The sequence below is a fragment of the Hyaena hyaena genome, unplaced genomic scaffold, assembly GCF_003009895.1.
Source record: "Hyaena hyaena isolate Hyena2069 unplaced genomic scaffold, ASM300989v1 scaffold_217, whole genome shotgun sequence".
NCBI lineage: Eukaryota > Metazoa > Chordata > Mammalia > Carnivora > Hyaenidae > Hyaena > Hyaena hyaena.
The window spans coordinates 1,340,540-1,365,062 of record NW_024080849.1 but is presented as its reverse complement, the minus strand read 5'-3'; the positions used below and the strand labels follow the sequence as shown (position 1 = coordinate 1,365,062).

The window sequence follows — 24,523 nt, the reverse complement described above, 5'->3', positions numbered from 1 at the left end:
CTCCAACTCAGGCTCTGTTTCTCTCTGTCTCAATAACAAACATTTAAAAAAATAATAAAAAATTTGTAAAAAATTTTTTAAAAAAGAGGAAATATGCCACCCTTCCCCACCCTCTGCCCCATCCTGTTTGTGAGCCAATAACATGACCATGGAGGAGATGTGGCAGAAGCCAGCCCCGAGGTCATCCTGGGCATGGAGGAGGGACAGCCACGTGGTAAGAGGGCGATGGGAGAAAGTGAAGTGAGAGAGGACCCTATCAGAAGATAAAGGGGACAAAAGGACTTTATCGAAAATCAGAACAATAGAGAATGTAATCACATTTCTCCGCTAATGTAAACGCAGGTGCGTGAGTGTATGTAAGAAGAGATTTTAAGTCACGTATACATGTCTTAAACTTTTTGGTACCCAGAAACACACAGAAGTATGTTCCTTCACCAAGAGCTTGACAGAGAGTTCAGTCTTCGCACTGAGAATATGTCTATTTTTTTGGAGTTCTGCCCCACCCTGCCCTTGTACAGAAATCACCCCTTAATTCAGTGCCTACAATTTCTAATGTCCGTTTCCACCGAGCAGAATGAGAACTTAAGACACTTGAAAGCAAGTTTAGTACAGGAACCTACATCCAAGTCAACGGTAACCTTAGTTTAGGATCTGTCCTCTATTAGGTCTCTCCAAATTATAACTCGGCTCTTAGAGAAACAATACCTCTTTCCTTCACACCCACATCCCCCTGTGTATGTGACACATCCTGGAAGCCACGAGCAGCCTCTGGCCTGCATTCAGCGTGCACCCTGGGAGGGAACTCGCGAGGTCACACAGCCTGGCGGGTCCGTTATGGGAGGCAGACCTTCTCTGAAAACGTGTACGTGCTATGGATTGGTGAGCAGGAAGGGCCTCGCTGGGCCACATCCCAGTCTCGGATTATGTGCCTCAGTCAACGATTCCAGGATTGAAGTATCTCGGGTCATGAGTGAGTGCGGGAGTCAGGATTACCTGGAGGATTGCATCCTTTTTACCGTGCCTGAGGTAGCGTTCTGCTGATCTGGCCACAAGTCCTGGGTAGGCGGCTTGGCTGGGGCGGGCGCCCTTGGTGCTTGCAAAAACTGCCCTGGGGCAGGCGACCCAGTGTCAGGACAGGACTCTGGCCCAGCTTTAAACAGCCTACTTTGCTAGGAAACTTTGGATGCATCACTTTATGTTACTACACCTGGTTCCTTGTTCGCAAAATGGGGTGACCCTGCCTAACTTCCAGAGTTTTTCTGAGATTCGGATGAGATGGGTGTTCATGAGAGTATTTACCACAAGGAGAAGTCCATGCAGGTTGTTTTTACATGTGCACACCTTCTATAGTGTTCATAGCAAAGGCATGGGTGAGGAATTCTGTCCCTTCAACAGGCAGCAAGGTTTAAAGCAATGGGCTTACTTACACTTGGAGCAGGTGGAGAGGATCGGGGCCCGTTTTCACCAACTCCCTGCAAGTGCCCCTGGGCCGGACACTTCATCTCTCTGCGCATCGGCTCTGTCACTTGGGAAATGGAGACACGGTGGTGGGACAATTGCTTAGCAGTTATAGTGAGGATTAAACAGAGGTTGTAAGGCCTAAGGCATCCAGAGCACAGGAGGGGCCCAAGTGGACGTTATTCTGGTGGATATCACATCCGCTAGTGTTCACGACTCAGTTCTGGCTCTAACTTCTCATTTCTCTTTGTTGGTGGAAAACTTAAGCCCCAGCCCTTCTCAGGGAATGTCCCCACTGTGGTATTGTGGGCCGTGACGTCATGCTGTGAAGGACCCGGGGTGGATGGGGGGTACTGGCCCCTGATTTCCCAGCCACACAGCTTGGGGCCGGCTGTCCTTTGCCCTGTCCATCTGTCCTGTGGCTTGCTATTGCTTCTGGGACATATTTAGAGCACACGGTGGTCTCCATGGCTTGGGGCCCTGAGCCAGGAACGAAATAGGTGCAAGACAGTAGGGCAACCTAGGGCCCAGGGAGGAACAGAGAGCGATCGCACACGTCCAAGACATCCAAATCCAAAAAAGAAGATTAACCCTGTGAAGTCTAGACAAAACACCCCTGTGGGCTCTTTGCTGCTCTGTGGACCCAGTGGGTCCTCCTCACTCTGTTAGAGCTTTACCTCACCCCTTCTGACGCCCCCCCCCCCAAGTCCCTTCCCTGTCTTATTCTTCTCTTAGTCCTTAATACTGTACTTTCCTTATTTACCCTGTTTCATGTCTGTCTCCACCCACTAGAATGCAGGCCCATGAAGGCAGGTTTTTGTCTCTCTTGCTCACTCTCATCCCAAGTGTCCAGAACGGTGCCTGGCACATAGTAGGCACTGAGTTAATAGATGTTGGATGGATGGATAGATGGATGGATGGACGGACGGATGGACAAATGACTTCACTGTTGAATGAATGCCTTGGCTTTCTTTCTTCCCTTCCTGACACTTCTGCTCTCAGAAGATTCTCGAGCTGGTCTGGGACTAGGGTGAGGCCAACGAGACACTCAGCTAAGGCGAGAAATTAAGATCATCCCATGGTCAAGAGAAATCTTTAAACGTGGCAATGTTATCCACCAAAAATAAGCAAAGGAGCAGATTTTGAAATTCCTGCTAATGAGTTTTCATTAAAGCCAGGAAAGCACCCTTCTAATAAAACACTATTTTAGGGTCTAAAATATTGAAACTTAAAAAGACTATTGAGTTTGACTACACCTGCTTTTCGTTTTCTCGATTTTCTTTTTTAGTTACTGTAACCTTCTAGAAAAATCTCCCTTGTTAAGAAAACACACAGACGAGTATACAGGGGCGCATGTCTTTTTTTTTTTTTTTTTTTGCTCATCTCCAATGTCGGTTGGCCAGGAGAGGCGTGTCCACCAAGCAGTTTCATGAGTCATCCCTAAACAGGCCTGTAAGTGCTGGGTCTCCAGGTCTCTTGTCTGAAGGAGGTTCCAAGGGGCTTGCGAGGGAGGCAGTCTTCGTTGGGTGCTTTTCTCATGACTCCCAAATCAGGAGCTGGGGGCTCTAGACTTTAACCAGTATTTTCCTCTGTGCATGAAAGGCTCTTGAGGAAGATCAAGAAGAGGAAAAGCCTGAAGAGAGAGGAAGGACACTTGTTCCCCAGACGTCAAACAGTAACCCAGGCCGCCCAGGGAACCCACACATTTGCTCACTCTGCTCTCACTTCTGCCATCTCCAGCCCTGCCCCCTTTGACCCCGTGGGGTGCTGGGCTGCTGCCCGGCCTCTCTCTGCGGGGCCCCCATGGCCAGGGCCGTGCTTGCTCAGGCTGGCATACCCATGTGACACCTAGTTGTGGGGGCAGGGTCTCAGAGGCCCCCTGACCGAACATGGAGGGCTGACCACCTGCATCTAGCTTCTCAGGGTAGAGCCTGGCGGTGAGGAGCCCGCTGGGGCTGCACTCCCCGAGCTGGAATCCTCATTCTTCCGCTTGTGCCCCACTGACCTCAGACAAGCACCTGTCACTTTCATCCTTCATGAATCAAGGAGAGCCGGGCACCTGTCTGTCCCATGGGGGGGGGGCTGCAGGTGGAGCCAGACGCCTCGGGGAGGAGCGCTGGGATGCAGAGAGGTAGGCAAGAATAAAACACAGGGACAACGTCTGCAAAAAGTGAAAGTTGGACTTCTTCCTTGCCAATTTTGATGCATTTTATTTCCTTTTGTTGTCTGATGGCTGACACTAGGACTTCCAGCACTATGTTAAACAACAGTGGTGAGAGTGGACATCCCTGTCGTGTTCCTGATCTCAGGGGGAAAGCTCTCAGTTCTTCCCCATTGAGGATGATGTTAGCTGAGGGCTTCTCATAGATGGCTTTTATGATGTTTAGGTAAGTTCCTTCTATCCCGACTTTTTCGAGGGTCTTTATTAAGAAGGGATGCTGTATTTTGTCAAATGTTTTTTCTGCATCTATCGACAGGATCATATGGTTTCTATCTTTTCTTTTGTTAATGTGATGTATCACATTGATTGATTTGCGAATATTGAATCAGTCCTATAACCCAGGAGTGAATCCCACTTGATCATGGTGGATAATTCTTTTTATGTGCTGTTGGATTCGATTTGCAAGTATCTGTATTCATCAAGGATATTGGCCTGTCATTCTCTTTTTTTGCTGGGTCTCTGGCTTGGGAATCAAAGTGATGCCGCCTTTGTAAAATGAATCCGGAAGTTTTCTTTCGATTTCTATTTTTTGGAATAGCTTGAGAAGAATGGATATTAATTCTGTTTTAAATGTCTGATAGAATTCCCCAGGGAAGCCATCTGGCCTAGGGCTCTTATTTTTTCGGAGATTTTGGATAACTGATTTGATTTCTTCACTAGTTATGGTTCTGTTCAGATTTTCTATCTCTTCCCGTGAGAATTTTGGTAGTGAGTGTGTGTTTAGGAATTTGTCCATTTCTTCTAAGTTGTCTACTTTGTTGGCATATAATTTTTCATAGTGTTCCCTGATAATTGCTTGTATTTCTGAGGGGTTGGTTGTAATAAGTCCTTTTTCATTCACAATTTTGTCAAATGCCCTCTCTTTTCTTTTTGAGAAGCCTGGCTAGAGGTTTGTCAATTTTGTTTATTTTTCAAAAAATCAACTCTTGGAAAACCTGACAGACTCCACCAGAAGCCTACTAGAACTGATCCATGAATTCAGCAATGTTGCAGGATACAAAATCAACGTACAGAAATTGGCTGCATTTTTATACACCAACAATTTTTATACGACAGAAAGAGAAATCAAGAAACTGATCCCATTCGCAATTGCACAAAAAACCATCAAATACCTAGGAATAAGCCTAATCAAAGATATAGGAGATTTGTATGATGAAAACTATAGAAAACTTATGAAGGAAATTGAAGAAGACACAAAGAAATGGAAAAACATTTCATGCTCATGGGTTGGAAGAATAAATATTGTGAAAATGCCATTACTACCCAAAGCAATCTACACATTCAATGCAATCCCAATCAAAACTGTACCAGCACTCTTCACAAAACTAGAACAAACTATCCTAAAATTTGTATGGAACCACAAAAGACCCCGAATAGCCAAAGTAATACTTAAGAAGAAAACCAAAATGGGAGGCAACACAATCCCAGACTTTAGCCTCTACTACAAATCTGTCATCATCAAGACAGTATGGTATTGGCACAAAAACAGACACATAGACCAATGGAATAGAATAGAGAACTCAGGATCAGACCTACAAATGTATGGCCAGCTAATCTTTGACAAAGCAGGAAAGAGTATCCAATGGAAAAAAGACAGCCTCTTTAACAGATGGTGCTGGGAGAACTGGACAGCAACATGCAGGAGAAAGAAACTAGATCACTTTCTCACACCATACACAAAAATAAACTCAAAATGGATAAAGGACCTGAATGTGAGACAGGAAACCATTGAAACTCCAGAAGAAAAAGCAGGAAACAACCTCCTTGACCTCAACTGCAGCAATTTCTTACTTGACACATCCCCAAAGACAAGGGAATCAAGAGCAAAAATGAACTACTGGGACCTCATCAAGATAAAGAGCTTCTGCACAGCAAAAGAAACAATGCATAAAACTTACAGGCAACCACCGGAATGGGAAAAGATAGTTGCAAGTGACATATCAGATAAAAGGCTAGTACCCAATATCTATAAGGAACTCATCAAACTCCACACCCAAAAAACAAATAATCCAGTGAAGAAATGGGCAGAAGACATGAATAGACACTTCTCCAAAGAGGACATCCAGATGGCCAACAGACACATGAAACGATGCTCAGCGTCCCTCCTCATCAGGGAAATACAAATCAAAACCACACTGAAATACCACCTCGCGCCGGTCAGAGTAGCTAAAATGAACAAATCAGGAGACTCTAGATGCTGGCGAGGATGTGGAGACACGGGCACCCTCCTACACTGTTGGTGGGAATGTAAACTGGTGCAGCCCCTCTGGAAAACAATATGGAGATTCCTCAAAAAATTAACAATAGAACTCCCCTATGACCCAGCAATAGCACTGCTAAGAATTTACCCAAGGGACACAGGAGTGCTGATACATAGGGGTCCATGTACCCTAATGTTCATAGCAGCACTCTCAACAGTAGCCAAATCATGGAAAGAGCCTAAGTGTCCATCAACGGACAAATGGATCAAGAAGATGTGGTTTATCTACACAATGGAATACTACATGGCAATGAGAAAGAATGAAATCTGGCCATGTGTAGCAACGTGGATGGAACTTGAGGGTGTTATGCTGAGTGAAATAAGTCAGGCAGAGAAGGGCTGATACCTTATGTTTGCACGTATAGGTGGATTAGGAGGAACTTAATGGAGGACCATGGGGAAGAAGAAGGGGAAAAATAGTTGGGGAGAGGGAGTGAGGCAAATCAAGAGAGACTCTTGGATACTAAGAACAAACTGAGGACTGATGGGAGTGGGGAGGGAGAGGAACGGTGGGTGATGGACATGGAGGAGGGCACTTGTGGGGATGAGCACTGGGTGTTATATGGAAACCAACTAGACAATAAACTATTTAAGAAAATATATATATATATATATAATTTAAAAAAATAAAACACAGAGATGAGACTGAGCACCGAGGGCGGATGGTGGAGGGTCCGTCATTGACTGTGGAAGGGAGGTCCCTCCCACTGGCTATGCAGGAGGGCACCCCGGAAGGAAGGGCAGGGCAGGGGATAGGAATGAGGGCACACAGATGATGGAGGGACGTGTGCTGGGCGGGGAGCACGGCTAAGGGTGGCAGGCAGGAGGGACCCAGTGGGGACGACCGTCTCAAGATCCCAAGGTGAACACTGGTTCGTGACGCCTGTGTAGACTCACTGGCTAGTGTCTGATGCCGGGCTATTGTTCATTGCTCTGACTTCCAAATAGAAAGTCACTTCATCCCCTGGTGACTCCCAGCCCCGGGTAGAGTGGGGAGGGGAATGAAGTGGGAGTCCTGAGGGAAGGGGTATCATCGGCTGTGGAGCCTCCAGGGCTGAGGCAGCCGGCAGGGAAGGCAGGCTTTAGGGAGGGAGACCCCAGCTTCCCAGGGCCGGCCCCTCCTGTAACTGCTTAGTTCTTTCAGTTATAATAGTTTTATTAGGACATAATTCACACACAATACAAGCCACTTGTTTAAAGTGTATCATTTGAGGGGCACCCGGGTGGCTCAGTCGGTTAAGCGTCCGACTCCGGCTCAGGTCATGATCTCATGGTTTGTGAGTTCGAGCCCCGCATTGGGCTGTGTGCTGACAGCTCAGAGCCTGGAGCCCGTCTTTGGATTCTGTGTCTCCATCTCTCTCTGCCCCTCCTCTGCTTCCTGTCTCGCAAAAATAAACGTTGTTTTTTTTTTTTTAAAGGGTATCATTTGATGGTTTTACTCTATTCACAGTTATACAACGACTACAATTTTAGAAGCTTTTCATCTCTCCAAAAATAAAAAAAATAAAAAAATAAAAACCCTTGTTCTCATTAGCAGTCACTCTCTTCCCCTGACCCAACACCCTCCTCCCAGCCCTAGGCAACTCATAGTCTACTTTTTAGCTCTATACTTTTGCCTTTTCTGGACATTTTGTATGCATGAAATTATATAGTATGTGGTCTTTTTGGATTGGCTTCCTTCACTGAGCATGTTTTCAAGGCTCACTCACGTAGTAATACGAAGCAGACTCTCATTCCTTTTTTTTTTTTAATGGATTATCTTTTTTTTAATGTTTATTTATTTTTGAGACAGAGAGAGACAGAGCACGAGCTGGGGAGGGTCAGAGAGAGAGGGAGACACAGACTCTGAAACAGGCTCCAGGCTCCCAGCTGTCAGCACAGAGCCCGACGCCGGGCTGAAACCCACTAACCGGGAGATCATAACCTGAGCTGAAGTCAGAGGCTTAAGCGACTGAGCCACCCAGACGCCCCCCTCATTCCTTTTTTTTTTTTTTTTAAGTTTTATTGTATTTGTGTGAGAGAAAGACAGCACAAGCAGGGGAGAGGCAGAGAGAGTCGGAGAGAGAATCCCAAGGAGGCTCTATCCGGAGCCCAACTCGGGGCTCGATCTCATGAACCGTGAGGTCAAGCATGACCTGAGCTGAAATCGAGAGCGAGACCCTTAACTGACTGAGCCGGCCGGGCGCCCCGCCTCCTTGCTTTTTATACTGACTACTACCCCACGGTAGGGATGTGCCGCCCTTACCTGCCCGTCGGCCGACGGACATTTGAGTGGTTTCCGCTACTGGGCTGCAGTGAGGGACGGCCTATGGGCATGGGCGGGCAGGGTTTGCGTGCGCAGGGTTTTATCTCCCCGGGCGTCTACACTGGGCCATTTGGTTATACCCCCCTAGCTCTTCCATCTGAGGACTTGGTGCACTCACCGTAAGGGCTCATGGGTCTGCCGCGCTGCGACACCTCTGCAGTCACACGCGGCTCCCAGGCCGTCCGGGACCAGCGGGCAAAGCCGCGACCGACCGGACGCCGCCGGGGAGCTTGACAAGCGGAGGGGGACAGCCTGATTGAAGTGGGTGCCGGAAAGATCAGGAAGGGCGAAGTCAGAGAAAGGAAGCCCAGACCGTTTCTTTGGAGAAACCCTTCCCGAGAAGAGAAAGGGAAAATGAGTCAGGAGCTCGGCGAGGAAGTGGATCCAGAGGGTCTTGGGTTTTTGAGGACGTGAGAGACGACACCGTGTTGGGGGGTGGGGGTGGGGGGGGTGGAGCAGAGAGGTAAAGGCTGACGACGGGGGGAGGGGGATGCCCGCAGAATCGGGCAGCTTTCACGGCCCCCAAATCCACCGCCCTGGCGTGGTCCGCCCCAAGCGCCTTGCCCTCGCCCGTTCCCAGCTGGCCCTTGAGGGCCCCGAGAGCAGCATCCTCGGGAGAGTCGTGTTTCCGTGGGAACAGGAAGGCGACGGGAACATTCATAGCACGGAACGCATAGCTGTTCGATGGACAATCTGAAAGGGCTGAACAGGGCACATGGAGAGGAAGGTTCCAGATGAAGAATGTTCTGGGAGAGTCCCAGGCCCCCCTCCCCACGAGGCCCGGAATAAAGTGTCTGACAAGATGAACCAGACACACACCTTGATAGGAAGCCTTGCTGCCCAGAGCTTTGCTGCCTCCTTCTTGCTGACAGTTGTGGTGGGGGTCTGGGTAGAGCTGATTCATGGGGCGCCTTTCACACACTTAGCCTGGGTGTAGAGGCCTTACTTCCTCTTTCAGGCTGAAGACTCTCATGTGACTGGAGTGCCAAGGGCGAGTGTGGGCTCAGGAGCTAAGGGCTTAGGGCATTGATCCACACGGGCCGGCCACTTCCGGATTCAGGAGACACCGCTCTTCTGTACTTGCACAGGACTCTACAGTTTGTAAGAGCTCTCTGCCATTTCCCTGCCAAAGCAACGGCCAGCACCGGGTACCAGGAGGGTTAGGACACCTTCGTGAGACAGGTCTCCCTGTGTGGATGGCGGTGATCGGGACTTCCAGAGCAGCCTAAGACCCGTGTATTCTCGCCTCCCATTAAAAGCCACGGACTCAGCATGCAGTCAGTACTGTGCCCTCTGCTCCCTCCCTCCTTCCTTCCCTCCCTCCCTCCCTCCCTCCACTCCCGACCCTGCAGTGAATTCTTCTCCCTCTAAAAACAAAAGAGAAGCAGAGGATAGATTTTAGTGAAAAGCCTTCACCTCCTGAGGTAACTGATTATTAATTTTTCTAACTTAAGGCGGGGGGGGGGGGAAGGACACCAAAAACCAAACCACTTATGGCTCCGGTATTTATTTACATATGTACATACTTGTCATAAAATTTATAAAACTCTTAAAGATAATGTCATTATATACAGCAGCATTATCAGAACAACTACTAATGCTGGTTGTTGACATTTCTTCAAAAATAAACCCCTTTTTCCCTTTTTTTTAAATTTTGGGGAGAGAGAGAAGGCACAGAGTGGTACCAGAAGGGGAGGGACAGAGGGAGAGAGAGACTCCCAAGCAGGTTCCACTTTCAGTATGGAGCCCAACACGGGGCTCAATCCCACAACGCTGGCATCATGCTCCAGCCAAAATCAAGAGTCAGAAGTTCAATTGACTGAGCCCCCCCAAATGTTCCCCCAAAAAAACCTTCTGCTGAAGGATCACTTAAGGTTGGAATTCCAGGATGTCCTTGAAGATCATGTCATACTTGGTTGACAATCAGGTGGTTTTTTGTTACTTAAATAAGTTACTGTACATTTGAGTTCATCTTGTAGGTCAACTGGGGCTATATAAAAAGAAAGAATTTCATGTTAGTAAGCTGTAAAATACAGACCAAGGGTCTTAGTTACCTTCCTATTCTGATGTGAATAGCCCTTTTATAATAAACCCATCAAAACCAAGGGCTCTAGGGAGCAGAGATGGAGGGAAGCTGGTCTTGAACCCTCCTGGGATGGGAGTCCGAGGTCCGCCTGAAGTACTGCCTTCAGTACAGAGCACTCGTTACCAGTTCCCTCTCCTCAAACCAACCCGGCCTTTGAAACTGAATTGAAATTGAAATTTCCCGTAAGAAAGCTGAGACCTGAAGAACCCTTAATAAACTGTCACTCCTTCTAGCAGGTATTTATGTGAGCCCCCTGAGGATGGTTTTTCTTCCCTCCTCAGCTTCTCTTCCTGTTTAGTCATCTCTGTAGCGATGACAGAATCGTCCTGGGTTAGCTCAGAGGAAATGAGCCCAAACAGAGAGCTACAGCCTCCTTGGGCAGAGACCGGTTCTTGCCTTCTGCCAGCCTCAGTCCGAACCTCAAAAGGCCAGACCAGATCAGAGTTTCCAAAATATCTGTACTCCACTGGTAACAAAGGATCAGGAAAAAAAAAAAGTTCTGTGGTCACAGGGAGTAGGGAAAGGGCAGCAAAGCAGGCATTTTCCGTACTAAGAATCTACTAGGATGTGAAAAACAGGTGTTGTGAGTTTCTGAGGGGGGCTGGAGTGGGAGGCGCTTCTCAAGCTCGTCCCAGCAGGTACAGGTTCCTCAGAGCTGCACCGCTTAGGGCTTGGGGTGGGGGGCCCTGCTGCTCCCCGGCCTCCCCCTGGGGGGGAGGGGCGCCCGTCACCCACGCCCACACCTGTTGTACCTGTTGGCCTAGAATCAGGCCTGCCTCCCAAGCTCACCTTCAGGCTGAGAGAGATATTGCCTGCAAATCTTTCTTCCCAGAGAAACGGGCTCTCTGCTCCCTTGTTAACTTGACTCTGTGATCTGTTTTCCAGGCATTTACCTCAAAATGGAGACTACCAGCGCTCCCAGAAATTGTTACACTGAACGGCCTGGGTGAGAAGCGTAATATGTCCATTTCCCTTCGAAGATCTGAAACCTACTTGGCTGTTCTTGGATATTTTCTGACTGGGACTGACTCCTTCTGATGCCATCCTCACCAAGATGTGAGAATTTGACCCTTGGTCCTGGTTATGCTTGTCCCCTCCCCCACCCCCCTTTCAATCCCTGCCCCTCCATCATATATATAACTCTGCTGAGTTTAGGGACCCCCTCTCCCTTGCAGCCACAGTGGGCTCTTTGAATTTAAAATTATTATTAAGCAGGTAGGAAACACACAAAGTATAAAATTTGGAGAGTAAGCAAAAATACGCCAAGAGGTCTGAGCTCCCACACCCGGCCCCTGTGCGACCCAGATTTCAACCCAGGATGTCACCCGCAGAGGTCAGTCTGACCTTCCTAGTCTCATTATTCCAAAGTGCTGCTCTTTGTGCTTTTCAAAACTCTCCTGCTCAAGCACCTGCAATGGCTCCCTCTTCCCATATCACGCCATCGTAATGTCCCTGACTTCCCTCCTTTGCCACTTCTTCAGCTTGATGCCACACAGGCCAGCCTCTCCATCAAATAAACCCCCAGGGTTGAGCTCCCTTCCATGTCTTTGCCTCTGCCAGTCCTCCGGGCTGGAACACCTTTTCTACTCCCCTCCAGCTTTCAAGGTCTAGCTTGCATGCAACTACTCCCCTCACAGTCTTCACTATTGTTCTGGCTTCTTCACCTCCCCTTGGCTGACTGCCCAGCCCTGGCCATCCACATCACCCATCCTGGCCTCCACCACCCCGTGCCTACGCCCTTCTGCTTATATCCTTGTTCATTCTCTCCGGGGCACCCGCAAGCTTCTCAGCCATGGGGGCCCTAACATATAGTTTCTCTGAATCCCACGCAATGTCTAGCCTCCCTGGACGCATGGCCTCGAGCCACCAGCTAACATAGTGCCCGACCTTGCTCAAGGGATCTTGGGAAAATTCACTCAATGAGGAAAGGGGCAGGTGAAGGCTGAGGCCTGGGATACTCCATCACAGTATGGATGTGTGATGGACACAGACAGGCCGCCCCTGAACCACATTCACAGTACCCGTTCCCTGGGCCACACCTCCGCCATTAGCAGCAGGGTCCCAGCAGGGGCCCCACCCGGAGCGTCGCCCTCCCCTGGCACTCCTGCTTACCGCTGCGGATCAGATCTGAGATCCCCATCTCACACCGTAACCCCGGTCCTCTGGCTCCCCCCGGGGTCCCCACTGGCATGCCTGCTCCTCACCCCGTCCATTGTCCCCCCCAACCCCCTGCAGCCCTCTCCGCACAGCCTCCTGGCCCATCAACCCCTCACAGCCGCGCTGCCCCTGCCCAGCCTGCACCTGCAGCTCACAGAGCCGGCCTCCTGCCACAGCCGGCTTCCCTGGTGGGCTGGGCATGTCCTGCCCCACAGCTGGGGTGGAAGCCAGCTTCAGGGCCCAAGGGCCCTCCCGCACACAGGTACCCACTGCTGCACAGTGGTCCCGCCCCATTCCCACGCCAACCGCTGACCCAGTGGCTTTCTTGAAAATCGTAAACTCACTTAACCAAACCAAAAGTCCTGGCCGCCTGTCCTGCCTCTGAGCCTCTCCTCACCTTTAATACTCAGCCCGCCTGCCAAGGATCTCTGGCAGGGCTCACCCTGGCTCTCCCCTCAGACTCGTCTTTCCCCCCCACCCCACCCCCGCTCCTCTACCTCTACCCGCCACCCACAGGCCTTGAGCTTTTCTTTCTCAAGGACCTCAGGCGTCAGGGCATCAGTTCCTGCCCTGATGAAGACGAGCTCCAATGTGTAGCCCCAGCCCCAGCCCCTGAAGCTACTTCTGCTGGTAGTGCCAGGCCTCACCACCCAAGTGCTGTGCCCACACCCCAAACACAGCCAGCCATGGCACAGACTCACTTTCCCCAACAAAAGCCCTGTCTGATTCCTCTGCTACGCCTGGCAGTGCCGCCGGCTTCTGGGCACAGGGCGTCAGCATTTCTGTCACTTCTGGCTTCTTTCTCAAACAACAATAAAATTCATAACCATGATGACACGATAACACTTATTAACTACCATTCTGGGCCAGTCACTTGTCCTAAGCATTTTATTATTTTCATTACCTTGGTTACCCAGATTGTTATTTCTGTGCTATTAGTACCTACACTCTTACTCTGATTTCTCCACCTTCGTTATGCCCATTTCCCACATGAGACGACTGAGGCAGAGACAGTGGAAGTGACTGGTCTGAGGCCCGTGACGGGGGGGTGGGTGGGCAGAGGACCCCCGGGAGCCTGCAAGCAAGGGAAACGTTCATGAGTGTGACCTCCCCACCTCCTTCCATCCCTGGCCCTCCACACGCATCTCCACCGCGACCACCTTGATTCGGGCCCTCTCCGCTCGGCCGGACTGTGTCATCTACTGGCTAACCAGCGGCCCCGTGCCCTCCCGCTGGTCTATGAACGCCTAGGCTGTGCCAGAGGAGGGCTGTGCCTGCAGTGTAGCTCTGCTCAGAAATCCTCCGTGGCCTCCCAGAAGGAGACGTTACAGACCTCTTGGCCACTCTTAATACCCTCGCTTGGCCCAAATGCCGGTCCAGCCCCATCTTCCTCTCTCCACTGACATTCGCCGCCCCAGAGAAGATGACCTGTCACTCTCTCTCCCGCCCTTCACAGCCCTTATCCTTGCCTCTCCCCATTGCCCTCTGAAGTCCAGCTCCTGGGCCCCTCTTCCTGACCGCCAAGGATCTGGCGGGGGACAGGGGCCCTTCTGGAACCTCCTTCGGGCGACTCAGGCAACATCGCTGCTGTCAACTACATCCGGATCCCATCTTTTGCTCATTGATGCAGGCCCAGCTCTGACCCTGGCTCCGTAAGTAAACCCAATGCTCGGTCCTATTCTCTGGGGACGGGAGCGGGAGGCTAACGGTTTACCCCGTGGAGTCAATCCCAGCTTGGCCACTTGGCAACAGGACCCGCCTTCTCACTGTTGCTGTCCCTAAGCAGGTGGTGACGATACCTCCTCACATGCACGGAGGTGCTTAAGGACCCGTAGTTAATGCCTCTGTGGATGTGTGCACTCGAGGCGAATGTCAGGTACACAGCACGTGGTTCCCATGTAGCAGGCACTCTGCACCAGGGCTGTTCAGTTCTGGGACACGACCTACAATTCACGCCCCTCCTCCCAGCCCCACACAGTCTACAGGGTACTTACTCGGTTCTGGCTCTTTCTCCACAACATTTCAGATGATCTACAAATGAAGACATTTCCATCTTAGTTACAGGGCTGAAAAGAAAAGCTGAAATCCGGAGGTACTGGCCGCCTGATCAAGACCCGAATCTGGAAAACTCTAAACCTTGTCAGGCTGCTCTCCTACATGCTTCAATCAAACTAACCACAGAGGTACTCCAGAGGGCCGTTCCCCAACTGGCCATCAGGTGATAGAAAAACAAACCCCCAAACTGTTAACGAATAAGGATCTCTACAGCGGCTCTTGCATGAGACTACAGATGAGGGGCCGACACCACCCAGGGATAGGGGAGCCACAAGGGTAATTTGAAAATTTTAGGAGCCGCAGTTCAAAGTCAAAAGAACTGGGTGAAACTACTGCTCAGAGTGTATTTGATTGAGGAGCCCAATATAAAAGAGATATTATCACTCTCACATGTAGTCAGTACAAACATTACTAATGAGATACTTCACATCCTCTTTTCAATCCCAAGTCTTATAGACCCAGCGTGTAGTTTGTATTTACAGCACGTCTCAGTTTGGATTCCCACATTTCAAGGGTTCAACAGCCACATGTGGCTCATGGCCACCATTTTGGATGGCACGGTTTGGGACGTTAAGTTATGGCTTCCACACACACACGCATGGCTTCCATAAAAGGCCCCCTCCTTCGGTAAAAGGCATTAGCCCTCATCTGGAGTCACGCCGATGGCCGTAGTGTTGGTCAGCTGTGACCCACTACTGCTTCCGTTCAATGGGCCCCTCAGAAGGTTCTAGGCCAATGCCCCACCCTTTGCCCATGTATGGCTTTAGGGCTGTGAAGCCAGCTGAGGTCTTTCTTCAAGACAATTTCTTTTTGGGTTATCGAGTGCTGTCGGCACTGATCACAGGAGTAATTTCCTCTCCATGGAATGGATTTTTTTTTTTAAGTTAAATCAACCAACCATTTTGGAATGATATGGACACTTAGTGCCATCATTCTTTGGTTCAGGTGTTCTGGTAACTGAGCTGCAACAACTCTGAGTGGAAACTGACTTTAGTTTCTGGGGGCCAATCTGTCAAGGAGATCATGAATAACAGTGCTGCTATTGGAGATTGGAAATAACTTTCTTTTCTTTTTTTTAATGTTTATTTAGTTTGAGAGAGAGAGAGCGAGCAAGAGAGAGCAATGGAGGGGCAGAGAGAGGGAGACAGAATCCAAAGCAGGCTCCAGGCTCTGAGCTGTCAGCACAGAGCCCAACACAGGGCTCGAACTCACAGACCCGTGAGATCATGACCTGAGCCAAAATCGGACGCTCAGCTAACTGAGCTACCCAGGCGCCCCCAAAAATAACTTTCTTAAGAGCACATTTGAGCTCCCCAAGTATTTTACTCACTGGTAACAAAGACTCAAAACTTTCTTGACCTAATTTTTATCTCTTATTTAGAGGAGAATCAACTGACTAGTAATCTATTGCCTTGGGGTCTTCATGGTATTTGCTACCTATAACATGGAAACGGTACCCCTGGGAAATCATATTCTGGAGGCAACACGCCAACGGTACTGAAGGTCAGCACTGACTTATGGAACTTCCTGTAATGACGGCATCCTCTATCTGGCCCGATTACGGTAGCCGCCAGCTCCATGTAGATACCAAGCACTTAACAGGTGGATAGTGCAAATTAAGAAAGGAATTTTAAATTAAATGTAATTAATGAAATTTGATATTTAAGCCACTACATGTGGCTAATGTCTACCATACTCAACAGAGCAAGTCTAGGGAACCCGACACCTAAGTTGGCAAACTTGGTCCCTGACATGAACGTGAAATGACGCGAGTCCTATGTGCCATCACCTGGCTGAAAGCTTGCTCCTCAGTATTCCCTGGGGGAGTGGCAAATCGGTCTTGCAAACAGCCTTCTGGCAAAAGCAGATATGGAAGGTGTCGGGGCTTCAAGAACATCTCCTCTTCACATTTACAGCCTGGTTAGTGTCCTCTGGGGCTTGGGGACGGGCTTTTCGTCACCGGGAAAGAACCGGATGTGCACAGGTCACCGGTTCTCTGGGGCATACAGACGGCCTGCTAGGCTGGCCCACAATCTCTAAAGGGCTCAGGAAGGCTCAGGAGGGGAACGCAGGCAATACAAGATGTGATCACCCACTCCAAGTCACCCACACTCAACAACAGCTTCCTCCTACCTGGAACCTCCTTCTGGGCTAGAAGACATGGAAATGGCAGCCCTGGCAGCCAAGGGCAAGGGGCCTTTTACGAAAGCCAGCTGGGAGACCAGAAGTAGAACATATGTTGAAACAGACCATGTGGAATATTTGGCTGGCTTCCCACTTCTGTAAAGCTCTCGATGGCCTAAGGATTCATTTCACCTTAAGGTAATGCCAAACCTTGGGAAACCTGGCACACCCTTAGGCAGCAAGTAAAACAAAAGAAAACAAAAAGCTTTGTTTCTTTCAAAATGCATACAGTTTCAAACTTTGTTTTAATTTCCAAACTGTTAATTTTCTGGCCTGTGAAAAACCAATTCAAACTTGAAAACTTATTTTTTAACGCTTACTTATTTATTTTGTTATTTATTTAGTTAGTTTTGAGAGACAGAGAAAGAGAGAGGCATAGAGAAAATGGGGAAGGGGCAGAGAGAGAGAGAGAGAGAGAGAGAATTCCAAGCATCCAAGCAGGCTCCAGACTATCAGCACAGAGCCCAACACGGGCTCGATCTCGCAAACAGTGAGATTAAGACCTGAGCCGAAATCAAGATGCTTAATGGATTGACACACCCAGGTGCCCCAAAACTCATTTTTTTAAAGAGAAGGTATACATACCCTTGCCATACAGCAAAAAACCCACTACCAGTATCACCACCAAGAATACTGCTGGTATAATCATAAAATGGACCCTTGAATTATCTGTCAAAAGAAAAAAAAAAAGAAATACAATTAGCTGGACTGATCAAAACAGGAGACAGTTGATTCTCCTTATTTGCAGACTCCATAGCTGCAATCTACATACTTGCTAAAATGTATCTGTAGTCCCCAAATCAATACTCACAGCCCATTCGTGGTCCCTGGAAAGCACGTGCAGCAGAATGGGGAAAAATCAAATTATTGTCAGGTGCACACCTCCCTGGCTGAGGCCGAACAAGGCCGCGCTCTGCCTTCCTGTTGCCTCTCTCCTACTCCTGGTCTTTCCAGTGCCACGCTTTTCACATTTTTGTGTTTGTTTTTTGTGGGTGTCTTTTGGCTATTTCATTGTCTACAATGGCCCTGAACGTAGTGCTAAAGTGCTGTCTAGTGTTCCCAAGTGCAAGAAGGTTGGGACGTGCCTTCCAGAGAAAATGTGTGTCGTCCATTAGCTTCATTTAGGCCTAAGTCACAGTGCTTGTCAGCCGTGAATCCACAGTTCACGAGTCAACAGTGTATGTTAAATCAGGGGTCTTTAAATAGAAACACACACACACAGCAAGGCTGTTTATTGATTTCTTGCCAAAATGTATGACCAGAAGCTTGCAGGAAACCTAACCGTGCATCTCCCAGAAGCAACATTCAGTATTCACTAATTCCATATCCACAGTGACTTTATGAAACAGAACTACCACGAATAAAGAGAATCGACTGTATTTCTAAATAAACTTATGTGCACAAAGTTGATAGGTTACAAGCCCAGTGTTATTTATTAAAAGATGCAAATATGGCATTAGAAGTTTTGTTTTTAGGCCATTCCACGTTGCCTGTGGAGGCTGAACTCAGCACCATGTGTTCAGTAAGGCACTTTGGCTCTAGAGCCTAATGAACCTTAAGTAAAAACGTTTGTCATAAAGTAGCCAGACAGTGTACTCAGTGATATGCCCACAGTCTCCCTGAACCATTACAATATTGAGAGAGTACTCAATATTAACCTTTCAGTGCCTCAGTTTTCTCAAGGGGTAAATGGGATGGATGAGTGTGCCTATTTCAGAGGGCAGTTGGGAGCACTGACTGACCAGAGAACAGCTATTAGCTATTACCGTCACCCTATGGAGTAGATGCTACTGGCTCTCTCCTAAGGAGGAGAGATCTCCAAAGGATCCTTTGACCTTGCAATTCCATTTCTAAGGTGCTCACCTGCAGAAGCTGTCAGTGACGTGCCCCTCCTCTGCCTCCAAAAAAAAGGCACCAAGACATTTACCGCAGCTTTCCTTACGATATCAAAAAGCGAAAATGACCTAAGTGTCCTCAATTGAAAAGGATGGCGTTCACAGGGTGGACCCTACCCAGCTACTAAAAACCCAAAGGCAGAGTACTTAAGGCTATAGCAAAATGATGACAGTGCACTGGTAAGGGCAGGCTGGGGTCCCTAACGGCACCCACAAATGGGAAGGGAGAAGGGAGCCAAGAAAGAAAGCGAGTGGATAAAGGAAGACGGAGAATGTGTAGAGCCCACACCCTTTCTTTGTAGTAGGAACAGAGATGGGTTAGAACTAACAGGAAGTCACTTATTGGTTTGACTTGAGAGGCCCCTGGCCAGAAACTGCTAGTTACCCACCCCCCCATATCCATTCTCCCCTCTCTAGGAACAGAATTCAGATTTTCAGCTGGCCATACTAACACTCAACCAAAAGATTAATTTCTCAGCCTTTCTGGCAGCTAGGTTTGCTGCCGTGACTAAGTGTTGGGTAATGAGATGTAAGACGGGCTGTGTGGTATTTTTCCAAAGTCTCCCCTTTCTGGATCTTCCTGCCTGAAACAGTGGGGGTGGGGGGGAGGTGGAAGGTAGTTGGGCTGTTCCTGGGTCTCTGACCTCATTAAGCAGCAATATGCCCAGGGCTGTCTACCTTGGATTTTTTTTTTTTTTTTAATGTGAAAGAAGTCATCTATATATACATATATTTTTAAATAGTTTATTGTGAAGTTGGTTTCCATAGAAGTCATCTATATTTTTAAGCCACTTGATACCTTAAAAGAATTTTTTCAGGGCACCAGGGTGGCTCAGTCGGTTAAGCGTCTGACTTCGGCTCAGGGCATGATCTCGCAGTTTGTGGGTTCAAGCCCCGTGTTGGGCTCTGCTGACAGCTTGGAGCCTGGAGCCTGCTTCTGATTCTATGTCTCCCTCTCTCTCTCTCTGTCCCTCCCCTGCTCAAGCTGTGTGTCTCTCTCTCAGAAATAAATAAAACATTAAAAAAAAAAGAATTTTTTTTGAACCGCTGAATCTAATTCTACTGGATCCAGTCCCTTCCCAAACCCTTTCTCCCATTCTGCTCGTCCTTCATGACCTGTCGCTGCATGGACAGGTGCTAACTCCTGCTTCACATGGCTCCTGGGATGCCACGATGCTGGAGTCTTCTTCCTGCCTCCCTGGTGGCCTATATTTGTCTCCCTTGCTGGGCCCTCTTCCTCTCAACAGCCCTCTAGATGCCCAGTCCAGTGCTCTGTCCTATCTGCTCAGCAGGTGATCTCATCTGGCCCTACGGCTTTAAATTCCGACTACAGGCTGGTTCTCCCCAAACTTATTTCTCCAATGCTAACTATTTGCCAGAAACCTAGACTCATAAATCAAAGCATCTTCTATGACATCTCCATTCAGAATCCGACAGGCACCTGAAACAACATGTCCCAAATCAAACTTACTTATACCGCCACTCCACGCTCCAGTCTCGGTGGGGTCATCTGCACACGTCTTATCAGGAACCCTTCTCCCCCACTTGAACCATTAGCAATTCCTTGTGGCGATGTGCCCTGACCCGAACCACTTCTCCCAAAGTCTGCCACTACCACGGTCCTTCAAGACACCACGGCCTCTGGCTGAGACCCAGAATTTCTAAACTAGGAGCAGAGGCCCCGTGGAGGACAGGAGATGACCGGTGAGGTTCAAAAAAGCGAGAACGTCTCCTTGTATCTACTATTTATATCAGTCTTTCAATTTTTCTCATTTTGTCTCCATTTTAAAATGATAAAGGTTATATTCATTGTGGTAGAAACACCGATGGGCTCCCAGCACCCAACCTCCCTGTTTTCCTTTGGTAATAGGACCCTTGTGTTTTAAATGGGTGCATGGCCAGCCTGCTGAGGAGGACATTTCCCAGCCTCCCCCAGCAGCCATGGCCGTGACCACCATCTGGCCAAGTGGGTGGCCCTGGAAGTCATGCATGCCACATTGGGTGGGGCTTTAAAGGGAAGGACCGAGGGGCGCTTGGGTGGCTCCATTGGTTGAGTGTCTGACTTCGGCTTAGGTCATGATCTCGAGGCTCATGAATTCGAGCCCCGCGTCGGGCTCACTGCCATCAGCCAGTTAGCGCAGAGCCCGCTTCAGATTCTCTGTCCCCTTCTCTCTGCCCCTCCCCTGTTGGCACTCTCCCAAAAACTAAAAGAATATTAAAAATAAATAAATAAATAAAAGGAAGGACTGGCCTCTACCCTTCTCCCTTCCCATTTACTGCGATGCAGGTAGAGACAGGAATCCCTGTTTGGCTCCAGGGGGCACAATTTTTAAGCTATAAACATTTCAGTACATATTTCCAAAAGATAAGGATTATGTGTAAAACATAACCATGCCTTTATCATGCGCTTAAATTAAAAAAATAATTTAGCGCTTAGTATAATCAAATATGCAGTCACCGCTAACATCTCTCCTGTTTTTTTTCATTTTCCTCTGAATCAGGATCAAACAAGGCCCATGTATTGCAATGAATTATAGGCTTCTTAAAGGTCTTTAATCTCTAAGCTCCCCATTACCTCTGTTTTTCTTCCCCTTATAATTTACTTGTTTTTTAAACATTCTTTTTTAATGTTTATTGATTTCTGAAAGAGAGAGAGAGAGCACGAGCAGGGGAGGGGCAGAGAGGGAGACACTGAATATGAAGCAGGCTCCAGGCTCTGAGCTGTCAGCACAGTGTCCGATGCGGGGCTCGAATCCCCAAACCTTGAAATCATGACCTGAGCCGAAGTTGGACACTTAACCGACTGAGCCACCCAGGTCCCCCTATAATTTACTTATTGAAGAAACCTCATCCCTGGCACTATAGGCTCCCCATAGTGTGTACCACCATTCTACATGGTATGGTTTTTACCAGCCAATCCCAGTGAAGGAATCCATTATTATTTTTCTTAATTTGACTTATTCTAAGACACAGAATCAGGATGAGGTCATGGGAAAAAGAGAAACAAACAACCTCCAGAATTCAAAGACCTAAATCTTAATTCTATCTGCATTACATAAGTGAAATTGGGGAAGTCACCCCACCGGCTGAACCTGTCTCTTCACTCTCAAAAGGCAAATAACAACTCTGGTCCAGCCAGCCTAGACGTGGGGGGGGGCAACAAACAAGACGGTCATGGGCGGGGGGGTGGGGTGGGGGCCTGCGAAGGGTGGGGCAGCAGGCTGGTGAGTGTGAGTTACTATGTTTCAACCATCAAGTGTGAACGTCTAGATTTAAAACATCAGCACGTAAGAAAAGAAAGACTCGGTATTTAACCGTTACATCCATGTGAATTTCTATCTGTTATCATGCATGCAACCCTGCAGAAAAGTATTCAAAAATCATCCATGGTGACAGAGAGAGAGAGAGAGAGAGAGATTTATTGTTGTAAAGAACCATTTAGATCATAATGTTCGGGCCCCAGATGTAGGGGGAAAGAAAAAGGTCCTTCATCATTTGTTTTGTGGGCTCCAGACATCAGCGCTACTCCAGGATTTAGATGACCTAGGAACTATCAGGCAGTATTTCTCACACTTTCAAATTCCATAATGCGGTGTGAACTATCAGTTTGGGGTGGAAATGTAAAAGAAGGATGAAATCATCATTATTTAATAACAAAAAGGCTTTGTCTGCAAATCAGCAATATTATATCCCATCGATGAGAGGGATGAATTCATGACAATCTTTTCTGAAGGGATCTACAGGGAAGGGCAGCTCAGGGCATTCAGTTCTAATGGGAAAGGTTAAATGAAAACCTAATGCAAGGGCAAAATGCTGGAAATTTCCTTAAAGTATTCCATACAATTCTATAGAGGCTCTTATTCAGAAATCATTTCCACCAAAGTATTTGATGCTTGGGACATGCGAAGCTTTGCAAGATTTCAACTTGCTGGTTCGTTCTGCATAAAATCCTTTTTTTCTCCTGTGGGTGATGTGCCTTAAACACACACCAAAGCTGAAAAAGCACACCGGCTTTGTGTTTTGTTCCCACAACTACGTGCTAGCACACAGGCTGAGTTTCCACACTGTCACCCAGGAGAGCACGCGACACCCACCAGGTGGACGTAACAGCAACGCCGGTGCCAAGCATGACAATGTCATTGACTTTGCAGCTGGCCTGCAAATCTGCACGGTCGTGTGACTTGTGCACAGGGTGCCGCTCTGCGTGGCCCCTCTATGGGTCTGGTCTTTTCTCGGTCTTTAAGGACCACGACCATCAGTTACGAACTGGGACTCACTGTGCATTCTGTCTGGAAGTACGCGTTTGTTTTACCTGAGAAGTCGTGCTGCTTTGTCCGAAAGTGATAGCATTACCTTAATGCCGCCGCATCGTTATTTGCCAAATTTCAGAAAGGACAATACATGGGAGACTTGGGGAGAATGGCTCAAGAATCAGATATAATTCATGTTCTGTATAATCATTAGATTTATGAATTGCCTTGTTCTGTTTCAGTTGCTTCTTCCAAAAAAAAAAAAAAAGGGAGTCACAGAATCACCCCATCCTGGCCCAAGGCAGCTTATATTTTGTATTTGCCCCAGAATCCCATTTACAATTAGGAGTATTATTCTGAATTCTAGCGGTTGCTCTTTTCCTCTCTTCTTTTATGTTTTAATGAACCACTTTCAAATCACTGATCCTTTTGTCTGTGAACCAGGGGCATATTGTAGAGGGCGGATAATAAAAACTGCATGTTACAAGTGTACACGTTAAGCAAAATAAAAGGAGTACAGGCAAGAGACACTGCCATGGAGGGTTAGCCTCGACAGATGTATCAAATGCACACTCTTTGCAGCAGGCGTGCAACCTCTAAGAACCCAGTGGTTATTAAGAAATTATAAAGCGGTGCTGTGAACAGTTAAGAACAAGGGCTGATGGCCACATGGCCTGATCGCAAGCCAGGCTCTGTCCTTTTCTAGCTGTTGATCTTCGGCCATCAAACTAAACTCCCTTCGTCTTGGTTTCTCCCCATGAAACCTAAAGAAAGCATTACTGGCACCCAACACATCCATTTGTGTGAGGACTGAATTAGTTAACAAATGTATTAGAATGCTGCTTGACACAGAAAGGGCTAAACTACGTCAGCTCTAGGTTATAATGGAGTGTCTGTGGAAACGTCTCGTACCTATCAAATGTGTGGAACGTATGTCCGCCACCACCTCTGTGGTTTGAAACTCACAAGCCACCAGTGGCCCCTGGAACCCACTTGTACACGGTACCTTGGCCGCAACGCCCTGGGCTACGTACTCACCTGGGACACAGGTTGCCAAACGCAGTGATGAGGTCTGTCTGGACAGTGGGTCACTGATGATACATTGTATTTCCTGTGACAGATCAGCTTCCCGCCCAATAAAAACTTCCGATGAATTGGACCTATTCTGACACTGTGCCGAGAAGCAGTTCCATGAGTAATTTATAAGTTTCCTGTATCTGCTATTATAGGACTCGGGGACCATGCAGCTGACCATAATGTCTTTTTCAGCAGTGGCTGAGCAATTTAGTGTTGGAGACGGAAGAGGCTCTGGAAGAGAGAAATGTAATGTCTCTGTTAACATTTTTTTTAAAAAAAATTTTTAGTGTTTTATTTATGTCTGAGAGAGAGACAGCAAGAGCAGGCAAGGGTCAGAGAGAGGGAGACACAGAATCCGAAACAGGCCCCAGGCTCTGAGCTGGCTGTCAGCACGGAGCCCGACGCGGGGCCCAAACCCACGAACCATGAGATCATGACCTGAGCCGAAGTCGGACGCCCAACCGACTGAGCCACCCAGGCGCCCCTGTCTCTGTAACATTCCGACTCATCTTCTCCAAATGTTTGAGGAGCCCCTGACTTCCTTAGAAGCTTGAAAAGGCAAGTGGACCGCCTTC

At 48.2% G+C, this 24,523-nt stretch overlaps 1 protein-coding gene across 4 annotated transcripts in view; it reads right to left on the bottom strand.

The window, feature by feature from the left end:
- Positions 1–10,026: 10,026 nt before the first annotated feature.
- The window catches only part of CD58 (CD58 molecule), a 42,527-nt gene continuing 28,030 nt past the window's right edge, over positions 10,027–24,523 (bottom strand). Inside the window, exons 3-7 of one of the 4 annotated variants that reach the window (XM_039242782.1) lie at positions 23,910–24,179; positions 17,312–17,395; positions 14,482–14,518; positions 13,430–13,562; positions 10,027–10,234 (exon numbers count right to left, since the gene is read on the bottom strand). In XM_039242782.1, coding sequence (XP_039098713.1) covers positions 13,430–13,562; positions 14,482–14,518; positions 17,312–17,395; positions 23,910–24,179 — 524 coding nt within the window. In that variant the 3' untranslated portion in view covers positions 10,027–10,234. The remainder of the gene's footprint in view (positions 10,235–13,429; positions 13,563–14,481; positions 14,519–17,311; positions 17,396–23,909; positions 24,180–24,523) is intronic. The other 3 variants (XM_039242781.1, XM_039242780.1, XM_039242783.1) reach the window with 3 other exon arrangements.